Here is a 27,867-nt window from a genome sequence, read left to right as displayed (position 1 = left end):
GACTCTTTTGATCGCCCTCATGAACCTATACAATATCAAAGAGATTCCCTATTTTTTTTTTCTTCTGATGAACCTATCGTAGCAGTGGTGGCTGATTTGGATATATTGCAAGAATGCACCTCTTTTTCCCCCATTAAAAGATGAACCTGAAAACTTTATTTGGCAACAAGATAGGGCCCCTCATCATCGGCATCTCGTTGTAAGAGAGTGGTTGAACGTCGACGGACGTTCCTGACCGGTGAATTGGTTGTTATACGACAGAGCTCTTCTACGCTGGCCTCCACGTTCACATGACCTCACATCATGCGTTTTTCTTCCCGTGGGACATTGTAAAAGGTCGTGCCTAGTTCCGCCACTACCTAATGATTTGTCAGGGCTGTTAACCAATGCGTGGAAAGAATTGGATTTTAGGCTGGATGTGTGCCGTATAACTAAAGATGCAAATAGTGAACATTAATAACTAGTTTAGTTTATTACGGTATATTGTTAATTATTACTTGCTGACCGTGGAACTACAACTGAATGAAACACAATTTTCGTGCCATACGCTTCATTCTCTGCAAGGCATTTTAAGTGGCCTGGAATATGTACACATTTTGGGAGAATGTATATATAGGTTATAAGCAGTTCTGATGGTTGGATTTTCTATGACGTATTAACATGTTATGTCATCTCTCTCTCTCTCTCTCTCTCTCTCTCCCTCCCCTTTTATCTCCACCTCTCCCCCCTCCCCCTCTCCGCCCCCCCCCCTACACACACACACACACACACACACACGCACGCACGCGGTGCAAAATCAGATCACAGACATCTCATGTAATATTACACTTGAAAGTTGGCTGTAACATTCAATCTCTGGAAATAGCATCCGCCAGTCGGCAACACAAACCAAAACACAGCATCAAAACAAGTGTTCAGTTCCTAGTGCTGTGAGGTGTGGAAAACAAAAACCCAAATGGCAATTATAAGTACATGTGGAAAATCATCCACGGAACCTGTAAGTAGAATTTAAAATATTACTGCGCCTTAAAAAAACCAACCGCCAGAACTGTTTATAACCTATATATACATTGTCCCAAAATGCAAACCAAACAGTAAAAATATGTACATATTCCAGGCAACTAAAGATGTCTTGCAGAGAATAAAGCGTATGGCACGAAAATTATTTCGTTCATGTGTATTTCGATGGTCTGCAAGTAAAATTTAACAATATATCGTAATATTACACGCAGGTGAGGAAGACAGGAGGAGGAGGAGGAGGAGGAGGAGGAGATTAGTGTTTAACGTACCGCCGACAACGAGGTCATTAGAGACTGAGCACAAACTCGGATTAGTGAAGGACTGGGAAGGAAGTCGGCCGTACCCTTTCAAAGGAACCATCCCGGCATTTGCCTGAAACGATTTAGGGAAATCACGGAAAACCTAAATGAAGATGGCTGGAGACGGGTTTGAACCGTCGTCGTCCTGAATGAGAATCCAATGTACTAACCACTGCGCTCCTCGTTCGGTGAGGAAGAAAGGACTACAAAAGTTGAAGGCAATTTAATTTACCCTTAATTTGATGTGTGATTTGTTTCAAATAGTCTAAATTAAACTGATATAATATTCAGTTGAAACTGGAACACACACTTTTGGGCACCTGTAAAATTCATGCCTATGCTGTTGGATACAGCTTGCTGTGGTAAAGAAGAATGGAGGAGGGGGTTAGTTTCATTACCAGTTGTTTCATGTGACTAGATGACTGTTTCTGTACATCTGAGTTCGTAGTATTTTGTAGCTGCAAAAGGAGGCATTCCTCTTCAGTCTTCCTATTTTTGCATTCAGTCTGCTCATTCAGTGTTCTAGGCGTGAGGTGGAGGGTGGTGTATAGATAGATTTTTGATGTCTCCAACGCCTACGTGTTTTTGTACCATATCCTGAGTGTATTTTATATTGGTGGTGGGCTGTTTGATTTTAACTGCCGAGTTGGTTTTAGTTCTTCATAAAGGATCTGTCTTTCCTGTAAAGTAACAGTACAGTTTTAGTATATTACCTTAGAAACACCCATCTGGTTGTACTGGTCTATTTTGTAGCAGTTGTTTGTAGGTGCTGGTTTTCTTCTGGAAAAGTCGGAATAAAAGTAAGTTTCTACACCACAAACCAACGTAATGGTTTAGCAGCCTGTCCACTGTTGCTGGTTGTCTGCATTTAAGGGGACAGAAATTTAAGCTTTAACACCCATCGACGATAATGCCATATTACAGGAGGAGCAATAGTTAGTATTGGGTAAGGTTGCGGAAAGGAAATAGGCCATTCCCTTACCAAAATAAACATCGTGGCATTTGCTTAACCGAGCTAGCGACACCACAAAAAATTTAAATTTTGATTGTCGGACGAGGATTTGAACCACCGTCCTGTTGCGTCCGGTGACTTACTACTGTGCTACCTCGCTCGTTGTGCCAAACTTCAATAAAATTCCTCGGAAATGGTTTACAGTTGTTTCGAAGGCTTGCGCCTCTTCACTGAAATACTTGCGAAGGAATTCACTCTGCTTTGAATATTAGCTCTATATGTTAGATGGTCAAGACATGGATTCATTGGCAGAAACGAATTGGATTTAGGGTGACGGACGCTGTAATTTTGTCATGGTCCCTACAAGACGTTGCAGGTTCTTGATCCGGGATGGTTCCGAAGCTGTATGCCAAGCCTGGAACAGCAAATGCTCTAATAGTAGTTACGATATTTTACCCGTGTTACACTTGTAATATTATTATTGGTTATTTTTTATTGTTCGCTGTTTTGGCCATCACACCCGCGGCGAATCCTGTGATTATAGCCTACTAGATTATTGAGTTAAAACTGAAGGGAGTTGACCAACCACAAAATCGCAGCGGCAACTGTACAGTCGTTCATAGAAGCTTCGAATGAAATGAAGTGAAGGAATTGTGTACGGACGTCACGTTTCCGGTGCTACGGCTGCCGGACGTGTCAAAGTTTGGGCGTAAACAGCGTTTTTGTGCGCGTCCCGGGGCGGGCAGTGCGATGGCCTCATGAGCTATGCCAGTCGTGTGCCGTGCTGTGTGCATGCCGAATGCCAATCAATTGATTGCTTGTTGATTGCAAATTGAATTAGAAAGGAATGCTGGCCGGACGTGTCGTCGGCGCTGCATACCAATGCCGGCGCTAGCTCTGCCGCGGCTTTCTCTGGGATCCGTTTGTTCATCTCCAGCCAAGTACATTCGCCGAACTCTCCTTTTGTCACTTGCACGCAGTTTCCTCTGTGCTGGCATGCACCCTCGTGTGGTTTTCGCAGGCGGCTCATGGATTTATTTGACCATCAATCCTTCATTTGGATATCGCCTAAACATAATAAAGCGGCTGATTAAGAGAGAGAATTTCGTAATTTTTGGCAAGGCAATTTCAACGTGCAAGAGCTTTGGGGAGTCATGGATGGCAAAACCAAGGATCGAATTTCATGGAAAGGGAACGTTTGACTCGGCAAACGTTTTTACGTTTAAATTAGTTTTATGTAACAGTCTTTTCATAACGTAAGCTGTTAGTTAGTCCGGCACCTCAGTTTACAGTCGTGTTTACTTTCATTCAGAATGGCAATGATAGAAAACTTAATCAGTTCGTGACACCGCCGCTCATTTTTACTTCTCGCCGGCACATATGCATACCAGAAATCATTACAGAAATATTACAACCAGATACTTCTGGCAATGCCATCCACGAGACAGGGATTAACGGCTATAATGCAGTTACAACGATGACGTACGTCAAAAGAAAACAGTTTTATTAATAAAGCTAGGATTATTTGTATTTCGTAGAATTTATAGTCGCCACACGATACATTTAGATCAAGTTAAGAATATTTTATTCAAATTTGAGGACAGTGTAGCTGGCACGATTAATAAAATATTGTAAACGCTCAAAGTGGTTGAAAACATTTGGAGCCTTTTCCGAAAATGGTGCGTTAACTCTCGCTTCAAAAGAGAATACAGGGAAACTGACAAAAAAAAAAAATGGGTGGCAAGGCATGCGTCCGTAAGAATGGCTGTACAGGAAGCCTCCAACAAATTCCACAGTCAGGTGTTAACGAAAGATGTTTCGGAACGTTTTAGGAAGTTCTGTTCCTCTATAAAGTCAACGCTCTGACCTAAATGCAACAAAAAAATCGTAAAAATTTTAGAGCGTTTAGAGGAGATAAAAAAGCACGTTTTTGTGTGATTAAAAAAAGTCATAGGTACACCGTTTCCTCTCTAGGGATGCGTGAAGGTTTTGACGCAAGTGATGTTCAGAGGCGGTGTTGATGACATATGGTCATGAATATTGCTTTTGAGATGTTGGTGAAAATGCCGCGATTTACATAAACGCACAGCTGGCATATGCATGCATGACACGCTCAAAACCACCAGATATTCGAGTAATGGCTGCAACTTTAGCTAAGTAAGCGAGCATCTCTTGCGGAGTGTCTGTAGGTGTCTTGTACACCAAACGCTGTGTGTTAATATAAACGGACGACATTTTCACAGTAATATCTCTAAAACATCAGTTCTCACGCCTCTTCGAACACTGTCTTTGAAAATCAGTAGCGATAAAACCTTCATGGACTTCTACAGGGGAAACTGTTCACCTGTGACAGTTTTGTAACATGAAGTGTTTGTTTTTATCCCACCGAAATACACTTAAGTGTTGTATATTGTTTTTTTACACCATGTATAAACGATTTATCGGATAGGGTGAGCTGCACGATCAGATTGTCCGTCGACTATTGTTACCTGCGGGAAACACTCATTTCTGAAATTTGCAACGTAGGACACCGATGGCTTGCAATCAGCAGCGTGCTTGCATCGGTGAAAAATTGGAAGGAAATGCAGAACGGCTAGACGATATTTCTAGTAAGTGTTCTGAATTGCGCGGCGAATAAATTAGATATAATGCCCGTAACAAAGTGAAAAATTACTATATCTAATTACAACTTCGGCACCAATCTCGTAGAGCCTCCCTCATTGCTTCAACACGTAACGAAGTGGTATGAAATTAGACGAACACGTGAAATCAGTTGCAGGGAAGCGAATGGAAGATAAAGATTGTTTGGAAAGTCATAGGAAAGTGCAAGGATCCACAAGATACCGCAGACAAGACCCTAGTGCGACCTGTTCGAGAACGTTGTTCCAGCGTTTAGAGTCCTTATCACGTAGGCCAGTCATCAAGCATCGAACAAATTCAAAAACGCGCTGCTAGGGGTGTAACGAATTGGTATATCTCTCACAGAAGTACAGCAGTGATGTTCAGAGAATCCCTGGAGTAAACGTGACGTTGTAGTCGCGAACCGGTATTTGACGTAGACTACGCAACGGTTATATTACTTGCATTGTATATCGCGCGTAGGTACCCGGAGAATCAGGTGAAACGTTCGGACGCGTACATATGCATGTAGACGGGCATTTTTCCGTCGGTCTGTTCGTGAATGAATGGCAATAGTAGGGAGTGATAAATGGTGTAAGGTGGCTTGAGGGATGAAGTGTATACAGGGTGTTACAAAAAGGTACGGCCAAACTTTAAGGAAACATTCCTCACACACAAATAAAGAAAAGATGTTATGTGGACACGTGTCCGGAAACGCTTAATTTCCATGTTAGAGCTCATTTTAGTTTCGTCAGTATGTTCTTCCACCTACGCTCAATGGAGCACGTTATCATGATTTCATAACCTGTGCTGCTAGAACATGTGCCTTTACAAGTATGACACATGTGGTTCATGCACGATGGAGCTCCTGCACATTTCAGTCGAAGTGTTCGTACGCTTCTCAACAACAGATGCGGTGACCGATGGATTGGTAGAGGCGGACCAATTCCATGGCCTCCACGCTCTCCTGACCTCAACCCTCTTGACTTTCATTTATGGGGGCATTTGAAAGCTCTTCTCTACGCAACCCCGGTTCCAAATGTAGACTCTTCGTGCTCGTATTGTGGACGGCTGTGATACAATACGCCATTCTCCAGGGCTGCATCAGCGCATCAGGGATTCCATGCGACGGAGGGTGGATGCATGTATCTTCGCTAACGGAGGACATTTTGAACATTTCCTGTAACAAAGTGTTTGAAGTCACGCTGGTACGTTCTGTTGCTGTGTGTTTCCATTCCATGATTAATGTGATTTGAAGAGAAGTAATAAAATGAGCTCTAACATGGAAAGTAAGCGTTTCCGGACACATGTTCACATAACATATTTTATTTCTTTGTGTGTGAGGAATGTTTCCTGAAGGTTTGGCCGTACCTTTTTGTAACACCCTGTATATGCAGGTAAGTCTCAATAAAAAGTATTACATTTCGTCCTCGTTTAAAAAACCCTTGTCAAGTGGTAGTAACAGTATCTTCTTTCTTTTTATTGTACAGTCGTGAGTTTCCATTACAGTGGTAGCAGACGTGGCTAATCCTTGTATAAGTCGCCTTAATGTTTTGGCTCCGTCGATGGCCCCAAAGAGCACTTCGTTTCGTAAAGTTCCTGTAGTCTATTTCAGCCGAGGCACAGGTATCAGCAAATAGTAAAATTAGCTTGATCTGGAAAGAGATCCGTGACGGCTTGAGAACCATTTGACGTATTATGTCTCTCCGGCCTCTGACTCATCTTCAGAAAATTTGAGAGTTCGTTTACTTATTAGACCTGCTTCTGGAATCCAATTGCTTATTCGTGTGGCTCACGGCCTGATGAAAGTCTTCGTTGTTAACGCCACTTCGGCGAACTGCGTGTCATACGTCTTAACAAAACCATAACTGGTCAGTGCAAGTGACCGTGATGATTCTGTGTGGTGTAGTGTAGTGTCGTGTCTGTTGGCTATGCTACATCACCGAAAATATGAAACTCGATGCTGGCAAATTTATTCTGTCAGGAATCATCAAAGAGGCTGCTGAGCCTAAGTTGCCCTTTCGAGGGACAGATTAATTTCAAGTCTCTCATGCCGCCCCCCCCCCCACCCCCCCCCCCCCAGCAAACCGAGCCATGTGCTACTGGACTCGGAATATGGAGGAGTGAGACTCAAAGCCCATATCCACCAAATGCCATAATGGCTTGAAATAGCGTACTTCATCTTTCTTCAGTAAAAGCTTTTGATAGTTCCTAATGAACTCGCCGTCGCTGGTACGCTAATTCCGGATCTTGTTTCCTTCTATTTCACTTCATGAAACACCACGGATAATTTTGGCACAAAGTCTAATGATAAGGACTTTTACGCCAACTCATGATCTCCCGCTGACGGCTAAATGCTAGCGATTAAGTTGTATTCATTTTCTAACCGATGTGAGAACTTGATGTTGAAGTTTTTCGAAATTCGTGAGTGTCGTTTCCTTTCAAAATGGCTCTGAGCACTATGGGACTTAACATCTGAGGTCATCAGTCCCCTAGAACTTAGAACTATTTAAACCTAAGGACATCACACACATCCATGCCCGAGGCAGGATTCGAACCTGCGACCGTAGCGGCCACGCGGCTCCAGACTGAAGCGCTTAGAACCGCTCGGCCACACCGGCCGGCCCGTTTCCTTTCCGTCTCCAGCAAAGAGAGCCACCATATATCCATTGTAATTTTTGTCTCAAGACGCTGAGACTATACCTTACAGCTCTGGATAAAACGTTATCTAGAATTTCTGTAACGGTTTTCACGAAAATATGTTTGAATTGTGTTGTATCATTGTCATCCTACGCGTTATTTTATGAGCACGTTGACGATTAGTAATTATGGCGGGTGTGGATGTTTGCTTTCCATACAGATGTGAGTTCATCAGTGTCGTGTTCTCTAATCTGTTCCTAAAGTTGAGTTTCATATCAGTCATTCATGTCAGAGATTTTATGTTACATTGCTGTAATTACATTTCTCCTCTGACAAGTTACACTTTAATTTTGGCCCCTAACTATTGGAGGCATGTATGTGAACTGAATTGTGTACATAAAACGGAAAATAGAATACTGACGGACCGCTGGGATGTTTTCTCCTTATTTGTCCAAGTTGCTGTGCATGTACCATTCGCGTTGCTGTCTGCTGCCCTGTTCTGTAGCTGGTACGGGCACAGGAAAATGACGGAGAGTTGCGAGGCCGCGAATGAGCTCAGTATCGACACTGTACTACTTTCTGCGCTGCAGTGAACCAAACATAAGCGAAGCACTAATACGATCGCGCAAGGCCGGAGGGAGGCGTGGTGCGGCGCTGCGCTGCTGTATAAGTAAGGCGGCCTCGTAAATAGTGAATGGCTCGAGCGGCAAGTGTGTGCGGCTAGCGGCCATTCCCAGGCCGATGTGTCCCTTGCCGCTCCGCCTGCTACATAATACACGGCACGCCCACAACCCCTACCCCCATCCCTTCCCTTCTCGTTTTGCTCAACGAGACACAAGTCTCCTAACACAAATTTAATTTCCCATTTCCGGGATCTCGCTCATAATGTTTTTCCACAGTGGCCGAAAATCATCTGTCAATCGGTTTACAGGCAGAGGCCCTTCGTAGTTACTGGGTTATGCTCTTAGCGGTTAGCAGCAATGCAATACAGTTCTGCGATACGGAACGTGTAATGTTAATAATAATGGAGAGTTATTTCTTGCCGAATAATATATACAGACACTTCATGCAGCCTTGTGCAGCATGCTGTAAGAGATCTTAAGAGACAGGAATCCGGATCCGAGGATCTGCAAGCCAGATTATAACGATCCTTGGCCCGGCACACTGGGTAGTAGGCCACGAAGTGACACGATTCACAGGTAGGTGGCGTACACGACTTCGTCCCGCCCTCCAAATCTTACACTGATAGAGGTAGCGCCGCTTAGAAGACAATGCAGTCTTGTTCAAGAGGACACGTGTTGCTTCCCCGATCGAGGTCATACGTACACTCCCGGAATTACTTCTGGCAAATTCTAGTATGTTCCCTGCAACAAGACTGCCGCTGGTATCTTGACTTACCGGTATTAAACTGAGATAGTGCTCCATCTAAAGTGACGTTAGCATTGAGGTCATTAAACTCTAGTGTACCTAGTAAATTAAGATGTGGCGTTTCGAAGCGCACTCGCACACAGAATGGAGAAAGTATCTTGAACATGTATCGAGGGTGATACTGTAAGTGAAGGCGAAGATCGCAATGTGGCTTACAAGACGTCATCGTGTGACTTCTGGACAGTTTTCCAGAATAAAAAAAAGTAAAGATTTCATTGAAGACAGAATGGAGGAAAACTAGTGTAGCAGATTTAAGGATTCAGCTTTCCGTCGAGATTATTTGAGACGAAACAGTTGTTCGTTTAGAAAAATTTGTCGAGGGAACAATCGGAAAAGGGCTCCGAAAGAGGCCGTCCTGGCCTTCGTACGAAGTTATTTAGGGAAACTATGGAAAACTACAACCATGGTAGCTGGACAGGGAACTGATCTAAATTTCCACGATTACTAGTACAGTGCCGAAACGAAATGATTCATGGAAAGAAAAGTTCGTAGAGGGCGAAGTGAAACTGCTACCGTACAGATCCATGTTTTCCCTTTTGTAGCTCGGGTATTTTTTCCATCTGGCCTAATTTTACATACCTACTACACTGATTCGAAAGAAATGACTGTTCGTATTACAAAGGAGCTATTTGTTGTAGCGTATTGGTGCGCGTTTTTTCCCCGATCTTGAACTGTGTCGTTACGCTGTGGAAAGTTTCATCAAAATCGAGTTACTCAGTGGCAGTAGAGGAGCAGTTTACTGACGATCTGTTCTTGAACGCAGACGGAAGGAAATTAAAACAATGGAACTCCTGGTCAGCCTTGCTGAAAAAAAAAAGCGGTAAGGTTTTGCGCAGTGAAACGAACTTACATAAAATGTTATGGTCTGAAGTGTGTGTGGGCACCAGTAATTAAACATATTTGGGAAGTACAAGACATCTCGTTTTTTGCGTGTCAGGCTTACTACAGGACATTTGTTTTTCATTATCTCGATGCTGATTATGCGTCATACGCAAAAGAGAGACCAAATTTATACAAGCTTTCGCACCAACGTGTTCAGGGTGATTTTTTTTTCCACCGTGTACAAACTCTAGTGATTGATCGTTGAGAGGATACGGGACAAAAAGGTCTAATGAACTTATGTCTGGAAATGCATGGTTTCCATGCTAGAGACCATTTATTCAGTCGTACTTTGAAATTGCGGTCAAATACGCGCTGTACCATGCAGCTACAGTTAATATATGCGTTGAAAATGGTTTCCATGTGCCTCAGCACATGCGTGTGCGCGCTGTAGCATGTTCTGTCTCTTATGTTCACTTCGGCCAAGCTGCATCCGAACGGTGTCAATGGCAGCATGAATACGCTGCTCCAGTGTCTCCACATCTGGAATGGGCTCTGCATACACGATACTTTCGATATGTCCCTAAAACCAGAAATTGCACGGGTTGAGATCCAGTGAACGAGCAGACCATGCAACTATATCTCCTCGTCCGATCCATCGACCAGGGAAGACACGATTGAGATTCGTCCGGGCGTTAACGGCGAAGTGGGCTGGAGCACCATCATGTAGCAGCCCATAACCCTTAGAATCATCAACGGCACGTCTTCCAGCAGGGAACGCAGAGTTACACTTGAGAACCGCCGATACTTCCAGCCTGTTACGCGACGTCGATCACGGGACCCCGAGCTAGTGCAGCTCTCTTCCCTTTCTGGGCTGCATACCTTCCCTTTCCACATCCCTCCCTGTCCCCGATCCTTCTGTCCTCCCCCCCCCCCTCCCCTCGCTCGTTCCCTTCCCTCCTCCCTCTCTTTGGGAGTATGTTTTGTGCCTACGTCCGGAGATGGACGCTTCTGACTGTAAGACATGGTTTCTCTTCTTTTCTCTCTATATTGGAAAGTCTGTCCTCACTTTGTCCTTCTCTTTTCTTTGATTCTTCTCTTAACCTTCTCCGCTGCGGCGTTTGAGACGTCTTCATTCCTTTCATTTGTTCCTCTCTTTCTCTTTCTTTCCTCCCTGTGCGTGTCTGGGCCGATCCACGCGTAACAGGCGACGGGGTAACGCGTAATTCCCCGCCCCGGATAGACAAGTAGGACACAAACGTACCCCCTGGTAAAGGCCAGGCCCAGGGAGGGGTGAGTACCCGAGCTGGTACCTTCTGAACGTGCCGATTGGTCCCTCCGTCCGTTTCTCGGGAGGTGTGACCTGAGGTGTGGACCATCACCTAAGGCGGGAGTGCCCTCAGAGATAGCCCCCAATAGGAAGGAGCGCGCCATCGGAGACGCCGGTAATCATGGGGGATACTTTCGCAATGGTTTTCTCTACAACTTCTGCACACAAGATAAAGTTAGATCAGTCTCAGCCATGGACAATTCTTCTATTAGTGCCAAAGTTCCTAGTTGTTTCTCCGTCTGACGAAGATCGACTTCTCCAGTCAACCCTTTCATTATTCAGAAAGGTGTCGACGCAATTGCAGGTCCTGTTAAGTCTTGCTCCCGGTTACGAAATGGCACCTTGTTGTTAGAAACAGACAGTACTCTCCAGGCACATAAATTGCTTCGAACTGTGCTGCTACACACGTTCCCTGTCAGGGTGGAAGTGCACCGTAAGTTAAACTCATCGCGCAGGGTGGTTTATAGAGGATCACTCGACGGATTATCCAATGAGAACATTCAAAATTACCTGTCAGATCAGGGCGTAACGGCCGTATATCGTCATGAAACTGGTTGAAAAAGAATTGGTACCGACCCATACTGTATTCTTGATGTTCGGCAGAGTTCAAATTCCATCAAACATTAAAGCAGGATATGAAATCATTTCAGTTCGCCCTTACATCACCAATCCTACGCGTTGCTATCGGTGTCAGCGGTTTAATCATACCAGCCAGCTGTGTTCCAATACGGCCAAATGTATTACATGCGACAGGGATGCCCATGAGGGTGATTGTACACCTCCATCGCCTCGTTGCATCAACTATAAGGGCGACCATGCTGCTTCGTCTAGAGATTGCCCTATTTTTAAAGATGAACGAATTATTCAGGAAATCCGAGTGAAGGAAAAGGTGTCTACCTTTGGTGCTCGTAAGTTATTCGCCAGTAGAAAGGCCACTATACTCCCAGCGGGTAAATATAGCACTGTCCCCGCCTCTCCTCGACCTACTAAGGAGGTAGCCACGCAGACTTGCGATCTCACCTTCAGCGCCACGGTCGTCCGATCGGCCAGCCCAAAGATCGCCCATTCAACCTCCCCACTATCACCCGCTCAATTAAGGCTCGGCCTTCATCGGCTCCTGCTAAGTCACGGGCCCCAAAATCGGACGCCTGGACTTCCAAAAAAAGAGCCTACTCGCGAAGATTTTCTACGTACCCAGACCTCACAACCATCTACTCTTCCCTCATCTCAACATCCTGCTTCCAAGAAGGCTCATAAGAAACGAAGTTCCTCTCCTCCTCCACCACAGCGTGTCTGTTCTACAGTGCCACCCAGCGGTATCCGCCCTCGGTCGTCTTCCCTGTCGCCGAGACTCGCCACTGGAGGCCGATCACTGGAGGCCGATCACTGGCGGCAGGAACTACCCACGAACAACCTATGGATCAGTATCTTCAGCTTCTGGCTGAATGCTGTTCCATACTGTCGGCCGCCGGCCCTCAGCGGTCGTTGAGTTGACTGCAACCGTGGTGAGATTTTTCCCTTTTCTGTCCACCCTTGTCTATTATCCATTGGAATGTCCGTGGAATTCACTCCAGTCGGGATGAATTGTCGATCCTCTTACGATCCTACCCCCCCCCCCCCCCCCCCAGTCGTCTTCTGTCTTCAGGAAACAAAGCTACGTCTCCATGATCGCTTAGTCTTCCTTCATTTACAATCAGTCCGGTTTGATTTCCCCTCTGTTGGCGCCCCAGCACATGTGGGACTTACGATTCTTCTCCAGGATACTGTCCATTATCACCCAATCCCCTTGAACAGTTCCTTCCAAGCTGTCGCTTTATGTCTTTCCCTTTCTGGATACATCTTCTCTCTATGTACCATATACATTCCATTGTCCACACCAATGGCAAGAGCCGATCTCCTTCATTTCCTTCGTCAGCTCTCCCCCCTTCCCCCCCCCCCCCCCCCCGCCACCATTTGTGTGTTGGGGACTTAGACTCCCGCCACCCGCTTTGGGCATCTCTGCGTCCTTGTCCGAGAGGCTCCGTATTGATTGACCTCTTCCACCAAGTGGATCTTGTTTGCCCCAACACTGGGAACCTACATTTTTGTCTGCCTCCACGTCAACCTTCTCTCATTTGGACCTTTCGGTCGGTACTGTTCAGCTAGCTCGGCGCTTTGAATGGTTCGCTCTTGCTGATACACATTCGAGTGACTATTTTCCCCAGGACCAGATGGCATCCACGACCAAACGGTGCTGCATTTATCATACCATACTCCGTACTACCTCCTTCGCCTTTAGAATGGAATTTGGACCGGCAGTACAGTTCCCAGAAGACGGCAGGAAGCTGTCGTCATTCCTGTCCCGAAACCAGGAAAGCGTAAACAACTCCCCTGTAACTGTCGCCCCATCTCTCACGAGTAGTGTATGTAAGGTTTTGGAGCGTATGGAAATTGCCGTTTAAACTGGTGGCTGGAGTCCCGAAACCTTTTAACACCTGCCCAATGCGGTTTCCGAAGGCATCGTCCTGCAGTTGACCATCTTGTTGCTTTCTCCACTTCCATCATGAACAGTTTTGTCGGGAAACGCCAAACGGTAGCTATATTTTTTGATCTGGGGGGGTGGGGGGGTCGAGTCGCCATAAAGCGCCCCCCCCCTTCCTTTGTTGGAATACAGGCATCCTCCGCTCACTGTTTTCGTGGGGCATTCGTGAATTTATGGACAGAGCCCAAATTTAAGGTGCGGGTGAACACTACTGTCTCCTTTACTTTCTCCCAAGAAAACAGTCTGCCCCAGGGGTCTGTTCGAAGTGTTGTGCTGTTTGCCATTGCCATAAATCCAGTTATGGATTGTCTCCGTCCCGATGTCTTGGGCTCCCTCTTTGTCGACGATTTTACAATCTACTACAACTCTCAACGGACCAGCCTTCTTGAACGACGTCTTCATGGATGTCTCGATAGCCTCCACTCATGGAGCATCGAAACCAGCTTCCGATTTTCTCCCAGTAAAACTGTCTGTGTAAATTTTTGGCGTCGTAAGGAGTTTTATCCACCTTGCCTACATTTAGGCCCTGTCGAACTTCCGTTCGCGGACGTCGCCAAATTCTTGGGACTAATTTTAGGAAACTGTGCTGGCCTCCCTACGTTTCACATCTTTTGGCTCGCTGTCTGAGACCACAACACCCTCCGTGTTCTGCGTGGTACCTCCTGGGGAGCGGACAGAATGATCCTCCTCCGCTTATATCGCGCCTTAGTGCGCTCTGAATTGGAATACGGAGGCATAGTTTACTCCTCTGCACGGCCGTCTATTCTTCGGCGTCTAGATTCTGTCCACCACCGTGGATTGCGTTTAGCCCCTGGAGCTTTTTACACCAGCCCTGTGGAGAGCCTTTATGCTGAGACTACTGAACCTCCACTGTCCAATCGGCGAGCTGTCCTTCTGAGTCGTTACGCTAGTCATCTGTCTTCCATATGACTGCTCATCCGATCCTTGCCCCCTCCCCCCTTCTTTTTTTCTTTTCTTTAGGGTATGTAGGCCGCCCTTCCTCTCTATCACCACTAGGAGTCCGCTTCCGTCAACTGCTACATTCCCTTTCCTTCCAGTTTCTTAAAACTTTCTTGACCAATGGGGCTGCGGCGCCACCTTGGTTTCGCCCCCGGACGTGCGTTCTCCGTGACCTTTGTCAACTTTCCAAGGATGCCCCCGCCCCTCCTATAGTTTATCGTCAGGCATTCGCTCCTCTGTGTGTACCAATGGAGGCTGACATATTTATTTACACCGACGCCGCAAAGACCACGTTAGGTGTTGGGAGTGCCTGTATTATTGGCGACAACCCTGTTAGATTTCGGCTCCCCGATCAGTGTTCGGTTTTTACCGCGGAGCTTTACGATGTTATCCACGCTATCCAATACATCCGTCGCCATAAGCGGATACAGTATATTATATGCTCGGATTCGCTCAGCTCTCTTCTCAACCTCCAAGCTCTTTATCCCGTCCACCTTCAGGTCCACCGGATTCAGGACTGCCTACACATGCTCCACTTGGGGGGCGTCTCTGTGGCATTCCTCTGGATCCCAGGGCACGTCGGTATCCGCGTAAACGAGGCAGCCGATATAGCGGCAGAGACTGCAGTCTCTTACTCGGCCCGCCGTTCGCATGGTTGCCTTTGCCGATGTACAGAACGATTTATGTAGTCGTGTTGCTCTTTTATGGCACACACATTGGTCTGCACTTCCCGATAATAAATTATGGGACGTAAAACCTGTTCCCTGTGCTTGGATCCCTTCCTCCCGGTCTCGTCGGAGGAGGAAGTAATTTTAACCAGACTCCAGATAGGGCACTGTCTTTTTAGCCATTTACATCTTTGTGGCAATCGTCCCCCGGCTTTGTTCCCACTTCTCTCAACGGTGGACGGCGAGACACCTTTTACTTCAGTGCCCCTATTTTATTCCACTGCGCGACCTTTTACAGGTGTCGCCTGATCTATCTTCCCTTTTAGCAGACGACACACGCTCAGCCGATCGCGTCCTTGAGTTTCTTGAGTTTATTAGTGTCAGTACGATGACAACGGCCATTTGAAGCACTTTTACGGGGAAAACAATCCCCCTTCAATAGCAGTTATTTTACTTTCGTTTTTAGTTTCCCTCCTTCAAGAATTTCGATCCCATTGCTGACGAATTAATTTTTTTTTTACTAACCCACAGAATGGGCGCTTACGACCGTTGCAGTTTTGCGCCTTAAAACCGTAATTAAAGAAAAAGTTAGGCGACGTGGAAGGAAGACCGGTCCCAAAATACGGTCGCCAGTTATATGGGCCCACACATTCCGGCTGCACCGTTGCTGATGATTCACGGTCGCCATACCACGGGGGTTCTGCATTCTATCCCACAGATGACTGTGTTGTTGAAGATACCACTCCGCGTAAATATGGCCTCATTTGTGAATAGGATGGATGACACAAGTCCCGGAATCGTGGTTGGCTGGTGAATAAACAAGTGACAAAACTGTTCCCGGTGTGGAAAGTCTGTCGCTAGTAAGCCATGCGCACGCTGTAAGTGATAAGGGCAGTAACAATTGTCATGGAGAATGTTCCGCACGGTCGTCTGGCTTACCCTGTACTGGTGGGCCAACTGCCTGGTACTGACACGGCGCTCGCCTACCACAGTGTTAATCACATTTTTCTCCAAGTCTGGTGTCCGAACGTTTCGGGTACGTCCTTCATGATTTCCTGCTTTCTGAAATGACCCTGCCTCACAAAAATGGCGACACACAGCCGCAAACATTGAATGCTGTGATTGTTGTCGGCGGGGACCGGTCTCCTGATACAACTTTGCTGCCCGCCGCCCGTTGCAATTTTTCGGTAAGCTCTGGAGTCAAATACTGAACCATTGTGTACAACGCTGTATCACATCCATTGGAAGGTGAGTCAGCAAGAGAAGTGAATCTGACACAACATTACCAGTTACTATGGCAGTAGAGGGCGCTAGGGCACGACGTATGAGGAACAGTACCACCCTGCAGGTGGAAACCATGCCTACTGTAATTGTGGCTGAATGGTACAGCTTGTATTATAGCGCTGTCTCTGTAACATAGTGTGATGGAATAAATGGTCTCTAGTATGGAAACCATGCATTTCCGGACACAAATTCATTAGAACTATTTTGTTCCGTATTCTCTCATCGATCAATCCCTAGCGTTTGTACACGGTGGAAAAAATCACCCTGTAGAATAGTTCTTCGGATTCCTAGGTCGGAGTGTGATGGTTAGATTCACTAAGTTTCGTTGCCACGAAGTGGCCAGCAGCGTTACGAATAGATACTGATTTTTCAGATACGGTGCCAGATTCCAGTTGCCACCGATAGTGATAATTAGCCAGTGTTGTTCACTCTTGGTTCAGATTTCAGGTAGCTATCACTTTGAGTCTGAATAACTTGAGAGAGAGAGAGAGAGAGAGAGAGAGAGAGAGAGAGAGAGAGAGAGAGAGAGGAGGAGATGGATAGGTACGTTGGATGGCTGGTTGGCGTTTGTGAAATTCTCTGTAAGCCTCACTTGCCATAGTTCGGTAAACAGAGACTATGCTGACAAGTTAAGAAGTCTTTGATAGGTGCGGCCCAAATATATCAAATTTTTTCTTGTCTATCGCATGCCGTAAAATAATGTCAGAAAGCGAAAAGGCAAGAAACATAAGAATTTTATACAGTTTCTCGCTACGTTTCTCATTAAGCAGTTATTCATTACGGAAAGTCGTATACAAGGCAGTGTAGTTGAATTACGGTAGCTCGAAGCAACCAAAAAAAGCTAAAAGCTGTTTACGTTGTCATTCTGTTGCTCCAGTCGTCAGACTTCGAAAATAGGGCGTTTCCTTTAGCAGCAATTATCGTTTTACCATCTGAAAACTTGTTTTTTGTTGAAATAATTTGGTTATAACGTGAGGTGAAGAGCTGAATTGGAACAAGTTTTTGCACTTGAATGTTAATTTTCCTGGTGATCTTATCTAGGGCTCCACTGCGTTATCATTTGTGCAGGTTTCTTCAGTGACTGAATACCTGGATCTAGAGAAGGGCCATTGATTGTATTTCTTTCTTCTGTCCGCCTAAATGCCGGTTGGAAGGACACAGCGACTAAACCGGACGTCTGCAAGACTGTCCTGCAATAACAGCAAGCGTTGTATGTCAGTGGATGGATGAAGTATGAAAATATTACAAATGGAAAAATTAGTGCTGCAGAAGGCAATGATGTTTATCTTGTTGCAGGTGGAGCTGACGTCCCTGCTGGATCGCAAGGCGGATCTGCTGCGCTTCAATGTGGCGGTGCACCGCTACCACACAGACACCGGACACCCGGCTAGGCTGCTCAAGGACGACGTGGCCGAACTCTACCGCGTCTGGGACGACATCGTGCAGAGGTAAGTACACTAGCTCCCAGCCTGCAGAGGCTAGCCGCTCCTATTTGTTGGTTGGCTCGAATCGAATTGTGCCTCCGACGAACGAAGGTGGACCGACGTAACATTTCCTGACACTTTCAAGAACAAATCGTCTTAAAGGACGCGTTTTTGAGTGCTCTTCGGTTTAGTGCTGCAATGAAACTGCGTGTTTTCACAACACGCAAGATTAAGTAAGGAAATTATCAAATACGGCACTGGAGCGTCACGAACATGTAGCCAGCATAGCCTTGCTCATATCAGCCAATCACTTCATACAGACCTCTCTCGGGGCTGACGAAATATCCAGGCCCTGTGGCGTATGTCATAGCACGTGACACTAGAGGTCTTAAACGTTGCAGCGACCGTCTCCAGCGGGGAGCGAGTTGCTATTTGAGACCGCTGTAATACTTCATAGCTGCACGCTTAAATAGACTCACGCTCTCGATGACACAGTTAAGGACTTCATTGGCTAACTTTCCGTTAACATACTGATTTCCCGCTTTGTATGGAATCACATCTTATTATGACTTTCACTGGCAAATCATCGCTTGTCCTGAGCTCTGAGTGGCTTATAGAAGCAAATCGTGGAGGCTTCATTTTGGATTGTGTGTTCGTGAAGCTGAAATGTCGTGTAATATTTTCGTATTTAAACCTGTGTATTACGGTAATATGGTGTTCGAATGAAACATTGCCGTATCCTGAAGCTTAAGAAAGAGCAGGGTTTAACGCTCGCTCATTGACGAGGTGAATTATGATTTGTTTATAAGAATTCAGTATCATTACCGTGAGGCCCATGTTTTGGAAGGACGAAAGAGTAGGGTTGACGAGGTCATTAGAAGAGACATAGTACAACCTCGGTTTGATGAAAATACTCTTTAAAACAAACCATGCTGGCATTTAACGTAGAGAAAGTAACCTTTGTTATCTGTGAAGATTATACTAAGCGTGATTTGAAATTGAAAGGGCCTTGCATAAGCCAACCGCTTGTCTTACTGCAGAGGCTGTATGTGCTTATAACAACGAAGTTGTTACTGTTTCCAGCGTTAGAGATGTATGGGGAACAAAATGTTCGGCTTAAGCCAGTCTGTGTCTCTTGTCTGTCTGTCGGGCTAAGTATGGACCGGGAGGCGTGAATCAGTGTAGAACGTACAACCCAGAACCCGACTAGCATAAAGACATGGTACGCGGCTTTGGGAGAGAGAACGGTGGTGGTCTGTATGGCGACCCACACAAGGATTACAGTCTGTTCTTACCTTCTTTAAACCAAACGAAAAGTTCTGCTCAGTTGGTGCAGTGTCAGGATGGCAGCTCAAGTAGCAGGCGATAAATGCAGAGGGGTGAGCCGTGCATTAGCATGCAGACGAATGGCGTGTAATCCGGAGTGACCGGCCGCAGAGGTCGGCTTATTGCAGCTCGCCTGCGCAAATATTGACCCTCCCGGCGGCGTGATGATCTCTCAAGGCGCCCCGGCGCCACAAAAATTGGCTCCCACGGCTCTCCCCTTGGCCAAATCAAAACAAACACGGGGCTGTGTAGGAGCTTTCTTTCTGCACCTTACACGAGACGTGATAGGGGAACGTCAGTTGTTGTTGGATGTTTTTACTGCGCCTTGCCTTCTAAAGTGTTACTAAAATTGCGTCCTCTCGTCCTTGCCAAGTCTTGCAATTGAGTTAAACACGCCAAATCCTCCACTTAATATCGATTTGCGTTGGTATTCACTACTAAAAGCCACACACTTCAGAGGCAGAGTTACTGCATCTTGCTTTCACATTTAGTTGATTGCAAATGGTGACTGAGAAACAAACTAAACCTGTAAACATGTACCTCTCGTGGCCTGAAGTGAAGTGAGCACAAAGGAACTTTCGATTCATGTAATTTTTGAAAACTGGTCAGTGGTAGGAAGAATTGGATCTCTCCCTCCCTCCCCCCCCCCCCCCCTCTCTCTCTCTCTCTCTCTCTCTCTCTCTCTCTCTCTCTCTCTCTCTCTCTCTCTCTCTCTCTCCCTCTCCCCCCCCCCCCTCCCTCCCTCTCCTTACTGTATGAAGTTCCACAGACAGGAATTTGTATAATCTGTTCTCCATAGTGTGGACATTATATTTAAGCTTTCATTAAAGCTTTCTTCAACAATTCAGATCAGCTGGTCAGATGTTTGTTTACAGATTGCTGCAACCAAAGCTCTTTTCACTTCAGCCACATGTTGTTCCATTCATCTTGTAATATGAGGATGCTATGTTGTGACTGTCAGTCCAAACACAGGATTGACACAGTTCTCCACCCTAGTCTATTCTCTTGCAAGCTGCTACATTTCTGCATAAAATTACATTCACTTCAGCTTGCTTTTATAGTCCAGGTTTGGTCTCCCTCTACTACTTTTGCCTCTATACATCTCTCTGTCTCCAATACGAAATTAACTACTTCTTGATACCTTAGTTTGTGTTTTAATCACCCTGCCTTTAGTCAAGTTTTTCACTAAATTCCACCCCCCCACCCTCATTCAGTTTCAGTTAATCATCATTAGTCATCTAATGTACCCATCTAATTTTGAGCAGTCTTCTGTAGCACCATATTCAATAAATGTTGTATTCTCTCATCAGAACTGCTTATTGTTCACTTTTTACTTCCATAAAATGCAACAATCCAGGAAAATACTTTCAGAAGAGACATCCAAACTCTTAAATTTACATTAGATGTTAATAGATTTTTTCCTTCTTCAGAAAAAAGTTTCTGACTGTTACTTGTCTGCATCTCATAATCTTTCTGCTGTATCCATGTCAGTTATTTTTCTGTCAAAATAACAAAATTACCTTCTACTTCCAGAGACTCCTTTCCCAATCCAATTCTCTCACCTCACCTAACTTAACACCCTCAAGGCTTATTATTTGTGCAGTTACCGATATATTTGCAAATATGTGTCCCGTAGATGGGGACAAAATGTCACAGAATAGTTGTACAAATCTACCACAACCTCTCAGCCCAGAAGTTTTCACTGAAGTGCAATAGCCACAGCAATATTCATAACTGTACACCTAGCATGCTAATTCAGTTATTCTTCTGAACCATTAGTGCTTTTTGTTTTTCATGAAATTCTAGGATCAAAGAAGTTAATATTGTTGAAAGTCCTCTGACTCTTCCGATGTAATTTATTACAGTGTGAACAGGCCACTACTTTTATAGTAACATCAAAGACAATAGTGATGATGTTATGTGTGAATGTAACAATGGCTTGTGGCAAATTTTGCATTTTGTTTATGAGAAGCAATATTCGACTTCCTAAGTAGTTATAACCTGCCACCTTGATTTGGTAGGAACCCTCAAACGAAAGATCCCAAATCAATAAAAATTCTTCCAATCCATATGTGGCATACAGCAAACCATTGCTTAACAGTATTGGTTAGAAACAGTCTTGGTTGCAAATCAATAATTACTTCTGAAGCCATTGTGGCTTACCAATGCAGTTCACATAAATGCATTTACAGCAGTGTAATTCAAATGTAAGTTGCCATATTTATATACAAAATGATGTGTGGATTCCTGCTGAGGAATATCACTTGATGGATGCCAGAATGAGTTCGCAGTAAAAGGAAAAAAATGGCAAAGACTGTTGCTTCCTTCCAAGGATAGTCCCCAGTTTTATGGGTGTTGTTTTTAATATCTTTGTCATCTCTATGTGTGCAGAAGATAGTGTCACATGGATTTCATTCTTTAGTTTTATTTTTAATGGTCTAGTTGTTATTGTGGACATTACATTGTTTGAGATTACTTTCACATTTTCTACGTTTTGTGTAAATTATTGATTTGGGATTTCTCTGTAACACTTTCTGCAGCAGCTAAATATCAGACGTGACTAATGGAATTTGTATAGATGCTGGAGACGGAGGGTGGCAGTGTGTGGCTCCCTCAGCAGCATTGTTGTTTTGGAAGTATACAACAAATCCAGTTGATTTGCCATTTCTCCTGTTACAGTAGTTTTATTAGCTGTGGACAGCTGGAATATTTCCTTGACTCTGTAATTAGTAATTGATTTCTGGCCATGAAGACTTGGATTTAACTGATTTAAGGATTCTTTGGTTTCTTCCTCATGTTGTACAGTTCTTTGAACAGCCACTTTGCAAACTGTACATAAGTTCACACTCAACACTCTTGCAAGAAAGATTTGAGGATAATGTTTTGAGATAATTTGTTATGCCTCTTGTCCATAGTCATTAGGTAAAGAATGATAATTTTTGGTCTCTCTCTTTCCAGTGCTGCTTGTGCCAAATATATTCATTTTTGTAGAGTTCGTAAATGAGGACGACATGACATTGGTAGTTTCAGCAACTTCCCAATGGTGTTTATTAATATGCAGCAACTTTTGAAGATATGGCATTCAACATTATCCAGAAAACCATCAAAACTGAAACAGTTACGTTATTCCGTACTGTTGAGTTGAGTGCTCTCATCTTTGTATTACATGCTATTTGCAGAGAAAACTTTTTGCAGTTCACTTTGAAAGTACAGAATACCCATATAGTTCAAAGCTCTTGCGGCTATCTTGACAGCGGATGATTTTATGTGATGAATGTTACCTTTATGACGCAGAATATTGTCACCAAGAAATATGGTGCAAAGGAGTGAGAAAATTCATCTTGCTGTGACGTGTCTTGTATTACATTATTATAATGCTCTTAGATTTGTACACATGATCATTATGTTGAGAGAGAAATGTCATCTTTTTGGATTGGAGATAAATTCATATGACTTTCTAGGAGACCTAGTTGACGTGATTGGGTAGCAGGGTCTGAGAGTTTAACATCTAAGTATTAAAGACCATTTTTCAATTATAGTTGGATAGGAATACACTGTTGTGGTTGTTGTTGTAATTTTATCTTGTGTTTGGCATGTAACTTCAGGTAGGGGTTTTGTCATATTGGAATTTCTTAAATCAAAACTGGGCCAAACAGGAACTGTGGAATCCCTGTAAGTCACACACAGTGTTTTATAGTACAGAATCAATTTTATATATGCTGTAGGGATGGAGTTCCAAATCAACAGGAGGTAGATTTGTATTGGAACACTCTCGTTGATTTTGAATACAACACACAGGAAAGTAAGCGCAAGACATCGTTACCTGATTCCACACTCAAGTTATCCTCATTTGGCTTTCCATGTTGAAATCGTTAGTCAGAAGTATGTGAATAAATTTTTGCACAAACTGCTCTTGTCTTACATTAAAAGTACCTACAACACAGTTGAACATTTTGAAGTGGACATCAGAAAGCTCTTTATTCAAAATGTAAACTGTCTGTTGATCAGAGCTATTCCAGAAAAAAAAAAGCAAGATTAGGTTTTAACATTCCGTCAAACAATAGATCTTCTAGAAACTGCACATCAATTCAGATTCAGGAGGGATGGCAAAGGAAATTTGCCATGCCTTTTTCAAAGGAACCCTACTGGGACCTTAAGCAATTCTGAGAAACTATGTGAAAGCCAAATCAGGATGGCTGGACTGGGATTTAAACTGCCATCCTTCCAAATGTTAGAGTACTGGGTGCTATGTCAGTAGTGCTGGCTGGAAAATTCAGTGTAATTACATTTCTTGTGGGTTTTCTTGTATGCTCTTAGATTCAAATGTGGAGTGAGAACAATATTTAGTAGTAGGCTTCATTGCCATTTCGGCCACTTCAGTCTCTTATATTTTGTAGAGACTTCTCTTCTTTAGCCACCTGTAATTACAGTCATACTTCAACAGCTGGTACTATGTGAGTTACAATTGTGCCTCAGTTTCATATAAACACCAGTTTTCTTTTGGTAGGCCAATGACAAGAACATCATTTACGTAGTATCTCTCAAATCAGAAAGTACTTCACTGTATTACTAACTTACAATCCATGTTCAAGAAACTCGTGCATTAAAATCTGCATCACAACTGTTATGCAGTAATCATTTCAGTATTTGAAAGTATGCTGGGAGTATGCCCATTTTCTTGCAGTAGACTTGTGTGACTGACACGTCAGCTATTCTCAACTATTATAGTAATTTATGTTTTAGTATTTAATCAGTGACGGCAGATTTGTGGTGGTTCTTGCAGTTAATGTTTTATGTGAATAATTTTTCACTTTACAGGGTTACTCAACAACTGGCAGTATTGCAACGAGCTGCACAGACGTGGCAACAGTTTGACACAAACATGACAGAACTGCAAGGTCTACTGTGCAATGATCGAATGACATTACATATGCTGGATGCAGCACTTCGTGGAGGCCAGCTGCAGCCTGAGGTGGCTCGTGTGCTGTCTGAGAAGCAAGAAGCACTATGTCAGGTCAGGCCTTGTCGCCCATTATGTCTGGCCATTATTGCTACTGCCTCTGCCTCTCTTCTCATAATTATTACAGTCTTATGGATGTGGTTCAGTAGTTTCACCATCTGGTCATTATTCATATCTTAAATTGTAGTGGCCCCTGAATGTTACCAATTACTGTGGAGTGGCGAGCAATGAATTTTGAGAACGCACCTGCATGTACCTGAGATTGCACATCTTGTACATTCAGTAGTTTTCAGTTGGGTTTTTTATTTTTTATTTTTTTTTTATTATTGCAATTGTTTTGGAGGATATAATTTCATCTTATATTAGGAGTGAAAGTGTAGAAATATTAAGTTTGATATTCATCTTTGCTGAGTTTAATTGAGAACATTACTCAGTATTGTATCATAATGCTCAAGAGGACTCTCAGGAATTTGCATTGGTAGAATTGGCTTCAGGTTTTAGTCTGCTTCACCAACTTTTGTAGCAATTTGAAAGAGGAAGAACTTTTGCTGTCCCGTATTTTCAAAGTAATTGCACAAATGGTATTAATGGGACAGTGATGCAATTACCTCTTTCATTTTTCAGGTATGGTTTAGATAGTGTTTACATAGCACAAAAGTGTTGACATGGAGGAATTATGCCATTCTTGCCATCTAAAGACATCTAAAGTACAAAATTAAAGGATTTCACTATTACAAATAACAAATTTTTCTACATCCATGTAGGCACTAACTGATATGAAATACAAATGGTAATGAACATCCTGATAAGGTTTTGAGTGGAAATCTGGGTTTTAGTCTTGTCTTTTTTCGCACTGAAGTGTTTTTGCCATACCTCTTTCATTATTTTCTTGTCTTTTGTGTTGGTGCTTCATGAAATTTTTGTTTGGTTACAAGAAAATATGAGAGTGCAGATCCTGTTACTCTCATGTAAAAAACTCGTATGTTCATTCTTGTGATCCAAGACTACTCTCATAACATCTTACCAACTGAATTGATGTTGCAGATCTTATGTCAGAATGCTTCCCAAAACTTGTACACTTTTGACAGCAAACACATAGCTAAGAAAGTTGAGCAGTTAGAGGGTCTGTTTCTCAGAGAAACCTACTCTTCTTTGGCAAAAATGCAGTATAAACTTGTTGTGATAATGGAGTTAGCTGTTGTTTTAAGAAACTCTTTATAATGCCAAGGCTTCGATTCTGTGTGATACTTGTACAGTGGTGGGTGGCGGGACTTAATGGAATCAGTTCTCTGTGACTGTTTCACCTTACAACATCCTGACTGTATTGCCACAACTAAAATTTTGGAATGAAACATTTTATTTGAAATATAAATAATGCCACAGAAATGTTCTTAGAGAGAAGTTAAGGATCTGGGAAATTCTTAGATGTAATGCATTGAGCAGAGAATTTTAATATGATCTGAAGCTGGAACAGGCAATGCATCTGCTGTCAGTGTAGAAGAAATATATATCCTGACCAAAATTTTTATGCCACTGGAAGAAAGTGGTATCAGTTTGATGCAGATATGACTGAAGTGTTCTCCATTAACCAACTTCTGCCCCTGTGAAACAACCTTGATTACATTTCACCATTTGAAAAGTGTGCTTAAGTAGTATATATATAAAATTTAGTGGTATGTGTGTCACAATAATTCACTACCAACCTATGATTGTATTGTTGATTGAAGAGAGAATTTTCTTTCAGCATGAGTGGACAAGGTTGAGCTTATTGCCAAAATAGTGTGGCAAGCAAGTTTTCGTTCACCTACCGTGGTCATAATTGTAACATGCAGGTTCTTGTTGTCAGTTTTGTTATTGTCGTTGTTATTACTATTGTTTCTTAAAAGTTTGTTGAATATATGAAAAATGTACATCTGAGAATTTAGTTCTTAGGAGCCTGATAAATGTTTTGATTGTGTAATTTTGTACAGTACCTGATGTTGCTACCTTGCACAAGTGATAGAAGAAATATCATCCTCTTTTACTTCACCTTATCCAGATTTACAGTGTAGAATAGTCATTATCTGTCGATCTAAAAGGTGATAAAAGAGGGAAATTTATAGAAAAATAATCTTAAATAATCAATGGAATGTTGAGGGGGAAAATACTGTAACCTTGAATTTAATATGTATGTACAGTAAAAGGGAGAAAACAAATTTCTCATTAAAACTTAGTATTGTGAGCTGCTCGTATTAGACAAATACTGGAGTATCCTGCTTGCAGTATATCATTTCTATTTTCACTCTTTATGTAAACAGGCATAGTACACTCCATTATTAGGCAGAATTAATAATTCTTTGTAATTTCATACAACTAATGAGTAGAAATCTATTCACAAGAAAATTTAATGTGCTGGCAACTGATTGAAGCAGTGCTGATGTTTTCAATAAGTAACAAGGTAGGTGGAAAAATGAGGCATTTGATTTCCTCTATCTGCATGTATAAAACAAGCTATACTTTGCCACTGTTAGTGAAATGAATGTCTAGAACTTACATAGTGACACAAGAATGCGTGAGTCAGTAACTGGAGGAACTGGAAGTTAGGCAGTATCATCTTGATTTTTTGTTTTGTTTTAGTGAGAGTTCTTGCATGCTGAAACAGTTGGCAGCACTGTGTTAAACTATTGTGCATTGATTCATTGAAACTCAAGATATTTGTTAATGCTTCATTGCATGGTGTTTTATGTTTGCATGTTGTTTGCAGTTTAGATGTGTTTTAAAAGTGAACGCTCTCATCACTATGCAGTTCATGTTAAATGACTTAAACTTGTACTTACTAAAGAATGTACTGTATTAATAAAGGTGTTTATTTAAAAAGTTTCTGTTCAAATATGCTTACCACAACCCTTTAATTCTTACATTACCTAACAATAATAAAAGGATTAGCAAAGAAGATAAACTTTTAAAAAAAATCTTTCATTCCCTTGATAAAATAGAATTACTCAGGACCACAGTCTCGATAATCCATATGAGTAAATTTGCAATACAAGAACAAATAGCTTATTTTTGATTTTATACACATTAGTCGTATTGTGTAGTTATGAAAAAGAAAATTCTGAATGCTTCACAGTGTAACAAATGTAGCTTCTGTGAAGCTGTACTATTGCAAAAAAAGTGTTTGTTTTAGGTTGACGTGCAAATTTATATTGCTGAATATAGATGAAATTTGTATCTAAATTAGAGAAAATGTAGTAATCTTTAAGTTCTATCATTAGTAAATTCTGAGCTGGAGCAGTTTTGTGATTTATAATGTAACTTACTTCATATGGCACAAAGGATTGTGATAGTGTTGTTAACTGGTTACATATTCCTTGATTTTGCACAGAAGCAAGCATGACAAATATTCTTCCATCATCATTGAGTTATAATTCATAAAAAAACAGATGAAGACAGAAAATGCTTTACTTCCCATTTTACTATTAATTCTACGAAAAGAGGTGATGGGAAAGTTGTTAAATAGGGCGTACTTACACATAAGCCTGGTGAATACAGTTTTCTAAAAGACAGCAATGTGCACTATTACAGAATTTCATGTTCTACTTGATCATTTTCTAAAGAGCCACAGTGCGGCAGCTGAT

At 43.0% G+C, this 27,867-nt stretch overlaps 1 protein-coding gene across 1 annotated transcript in view; it reads left to right on the top strand.

The window, feature by feature from the left end:
• Nucleotides 1–27,867, top strand: part of LOC126248471 (klarsicht protein) — an 892,903-nt gene that overhangs the window by 805,777 nt on the left and 59,259 nt on the right. Inside the window, exons 20-21 of the mRNA XM_049949484.1 lie at nt 17,837–17,988; nt 24,109–24,304. Coding sequence (XP_049805441.1) covers nt 17,837–17,988; nt 24,109–24,304 — 348 coding nt within the window. The remainder of the gene's footprint in view (nt 1–17,836; nt 17,989–24,108; nt 24,305–27,867) is intronic.

This window comes from Schistocerca nitens, chromosome 3 (genome assembly GCF_023898315.1).
Source record: "Schistocerca nitens isolate TAMUIC-IGC-003100 chromosome 3, iqSchNite1.1, whole genome shotgun sequence".
In the NCBI taxonomy this organism is placed as follows: domain Eukaryota; kingdom Metazoa; phylum Arthropoda; class Insecta; order Orthoptera; family Acrididae; genus Schistocerca; species Schistocerca nitens.
Note: the sequence above shows the minus strand (reverse complement) of the source record. Positions and strands in the feature narration are given on the sequence as shown.